General features: G+C 54.6%; 1 protein-coding gene across 2 annotated transcripts in view; it reads right to left on the reverse strand.

Annotated features, from left to right (window-relative positions):
* Positions 1–2,500, reverse strand: part of LOC306839059 (ATPase family AAA domain-containing protein 2-like) — a 17,190-nt gene that overhangs the window by 8,073 nt on the left and 6,617 nt on the right. For both annotated transcript variants that reach the window (XM_079367535.1, XM_079367536.1), the window contains exons 14-18: positions 2,413–2,500; positions 2,233–2,323; positions 1,069–1,383; positions 550–667; positions 238–424 (exon numbers count right to left, since the gene is read on the reverse strand). The exon at positions 2,413–2,500 is cut by the window's right edge and continues 72 nt beyond it. In XM_079367535.1, the coding sequence (XP_079223661.1) occupies positions 238–424; positions 550–667; positions 1,069–1,383; positions 2,233–2,323; positions 2,413–2,500 (799 nt within the window). The remainder of the gene's footprint in view (positions 1–237; positions 425–549; positions 668–1,068; positions 1,384–2,232; positions 2,324–2,412) is intronic.

A 2,500-nucleotide genomic window follows, 5' to 3' on the forward strand; every position in this document is an offset into this window, starting at 1 on the left:
ATCTGCCCCCTGCTGGTTCCTCTCATTTATCACATCTTCAGGCCAGCTGAATATTTGGGGGTTAATATGAGAGATGATTGTTTTGAACAGAAGATTCACTGCTGCCTCGTGTTCCTGTGTGGAGTCCAGACGCTCTGCAGGAAGTGATGTCACAGCGTAACGAGTCTTTCACTGACAGTGTGCTCGGAGAGATTGCAAACGCCCCCTCCTGTAACCTGCTGGAGCGCGAGGACTCACCTGAGCGCACGCCTCCTCCGGGGAGGTGCCGCTCGCTCCAAACAGCACGGCAGAGTCCAGGCTGTGCACGCTGAAACGCTCCAAAGCGTGCAGGACCGCAGGAGCCAGGTGGGAGGTCTGACCGGCGCCGGGACGACCCGCCAGCAGCATCCGGGGGCGGTGTGACGTCGGGTGTCTGACGGCGCTCCTGCAGGTGATAAAACCAGGAGAGGAGCGGAATATGGTTTCTGTATTTATATTTATAGCTGACAGGATTGTTCTGATTCAGAGATCAGAGGTCGCAGCTTCTGTGAGACAGTTTGATCGACTCACCGGGCAAAGTGCAGGAACTTTGAGTTGTTGGAGGTGGACGGCGTGGAGATGCTGGACGTGCTGGAGCTCGCGTCATTCCCACACATCAGGCCGTCGTCGAGGACGCCAGATGTCAGATCTGACGCACAAAAAAAAAAGAGTGATGAAGTTAAAAGTAAACAATAAATGGACTTCAGCTTATGCATCCTTTCCCCCTGCAGGTCTACTCATCCTCTCACTGACAGGCTGCTGAGTAAACAAAGCGCCCGGCCTCTTATGTACGAGCGCTCGGCCTTTATCGTGCGGCCGCTCTGAGCGTCTGATATTCCCCGCGTGGACCGTGTTTTGTACCTTTGTCGTCCTCGCTGCGTCTCGTATAAAAAACATGCAGGAAAAAGTAACGGAGCCGCGTGGGTCATACAGCAGCTGTTGTCATGGAGACGAGTGCAATCAAACCCCTGACCTTCAGTTTGAGAGACGACCGACTCTCCCACTGAGCCACAGCCGTCAGTCCGGACTGAAGCGGCGTCTGGGACTCACCTGGCTCCCTCTTCCTCTTCATCCCCTGCTCGGCGTGAGGAAACAGCCTCTGCACAGCCTCCAGAATGACCTGCAGGGCGGCGCTCAGCAGCGGCTGAACCACGGCTGACAGGGGTTTGGCTGGCGAAGCGGCGAGGCGGTGGGAGGCCGGCGTCATCTTCCTCATGGCCGACATGAAGTCGCCGCTGCTGACGGCGATGGAGGAGACGTCCAGCAGGAGCTTCTGGGAGGTGCTGTAGATCTGAGGGTAGCGCCGCCTCAAGGCACAGAGCGCCGCCTCTGTGCACACCGCTCTGATGTCAGCGCCGCAGTAACCTATCAGAGAGGGGGAGAGGGAGCAGTGACCTTCGTCTTTCAGAGGACGATTCTTTAAAGCTGCTGTTTGATTTACGTCAGACTCCAGATTCATGTCTCAGACATTACGTGTCCATCTTTCTGTTTTTTTTAAATAGTTTGAATGAGGAGAGCGCAGCAGCAGGCCGTCGTCCTCTGTTCTGTCAGCTGAACAGAGACAGGAAGTGTTTCTGCACGCCACGTGACCTCCAGTCTATCCGGCGCCCTAACTGTTGTTTTGTTGGGTCAGATCTAAAACAACATTTTGAAGACAAACTGACCACTTGACGGTTTGAACACAGGACAGTTCTCTGTGTGAGAACGTGCAGAACGTGTGCTGAACGTGTGCAGAACGTGTGCAGAACGTGTGCAGAACGTGTGCAGAACGTGTGCTGAACGTGTGCAGAACGTGTGCAGAACGTGTGCAGAACGTGTGCTGAACGTGTGCAGAACGTGTGCAGAACGTGTGCAGAACGTGTGCAGAACGTGTGCTGAACGTGTGCAGAACGTGTGCAGAACGTGTGCTGAACGTGTGCAGAACGTGTGCAGAACGTGTGCAGAACGTGTGCTGAACGTGTGCAGAACGTGTGCAGAACGTGTGCAGAACGTGTGCAGAACGTGTGCTGAACGTGTGCTGAACGTGTGCAGAACGTGTGCTGAACGTGTGCTGAACGTGTGCAGAACGTGTGCAGAACGTGTGCTGAACGTGTGCTGAACGTGTGCAGAACGTGTGCAGAACGTGTGCTGAACGTGTGCTGAACGTGTGCAGAACGTGTGCAGAACGTGTGCTGAACGTGTGCAGAACGTGTGCTGCCATGCTGAGTCTCTCACCGACACATTTCTCAGCCAGTTCATGGAGGAAGTCTTCAGACGGAGGAGGTTTCCACCTCATGGTGTGGATCTTCAGAATCTCTTTACGAGACTGAATCAGAAACAAAAACATGATGAAGACGAGTCGACGCAGAGACGATATGTCACATGACTTCAGCTCTCTGGATTCAGTAAATAAACCTCTCTGTCCGGCAGTCCGAACAGGAACTCTCTGTCGAAGCGTCCGGGCCGCCGTAGCGCTGGGTCGATGGAGTCCAGCCGGTTCGTG

Source organism: Symphodus melops, assembly GCF_947650265.1.
Source record: "Symphodus melops genome assembly, chromosome: 18".
Classification (NCBI taxonomy): Eukaryota; Metazoa; Chordata; class Actinopteri; order Labriformes; family Labridae; genus Symphodus; species Symphodus melops.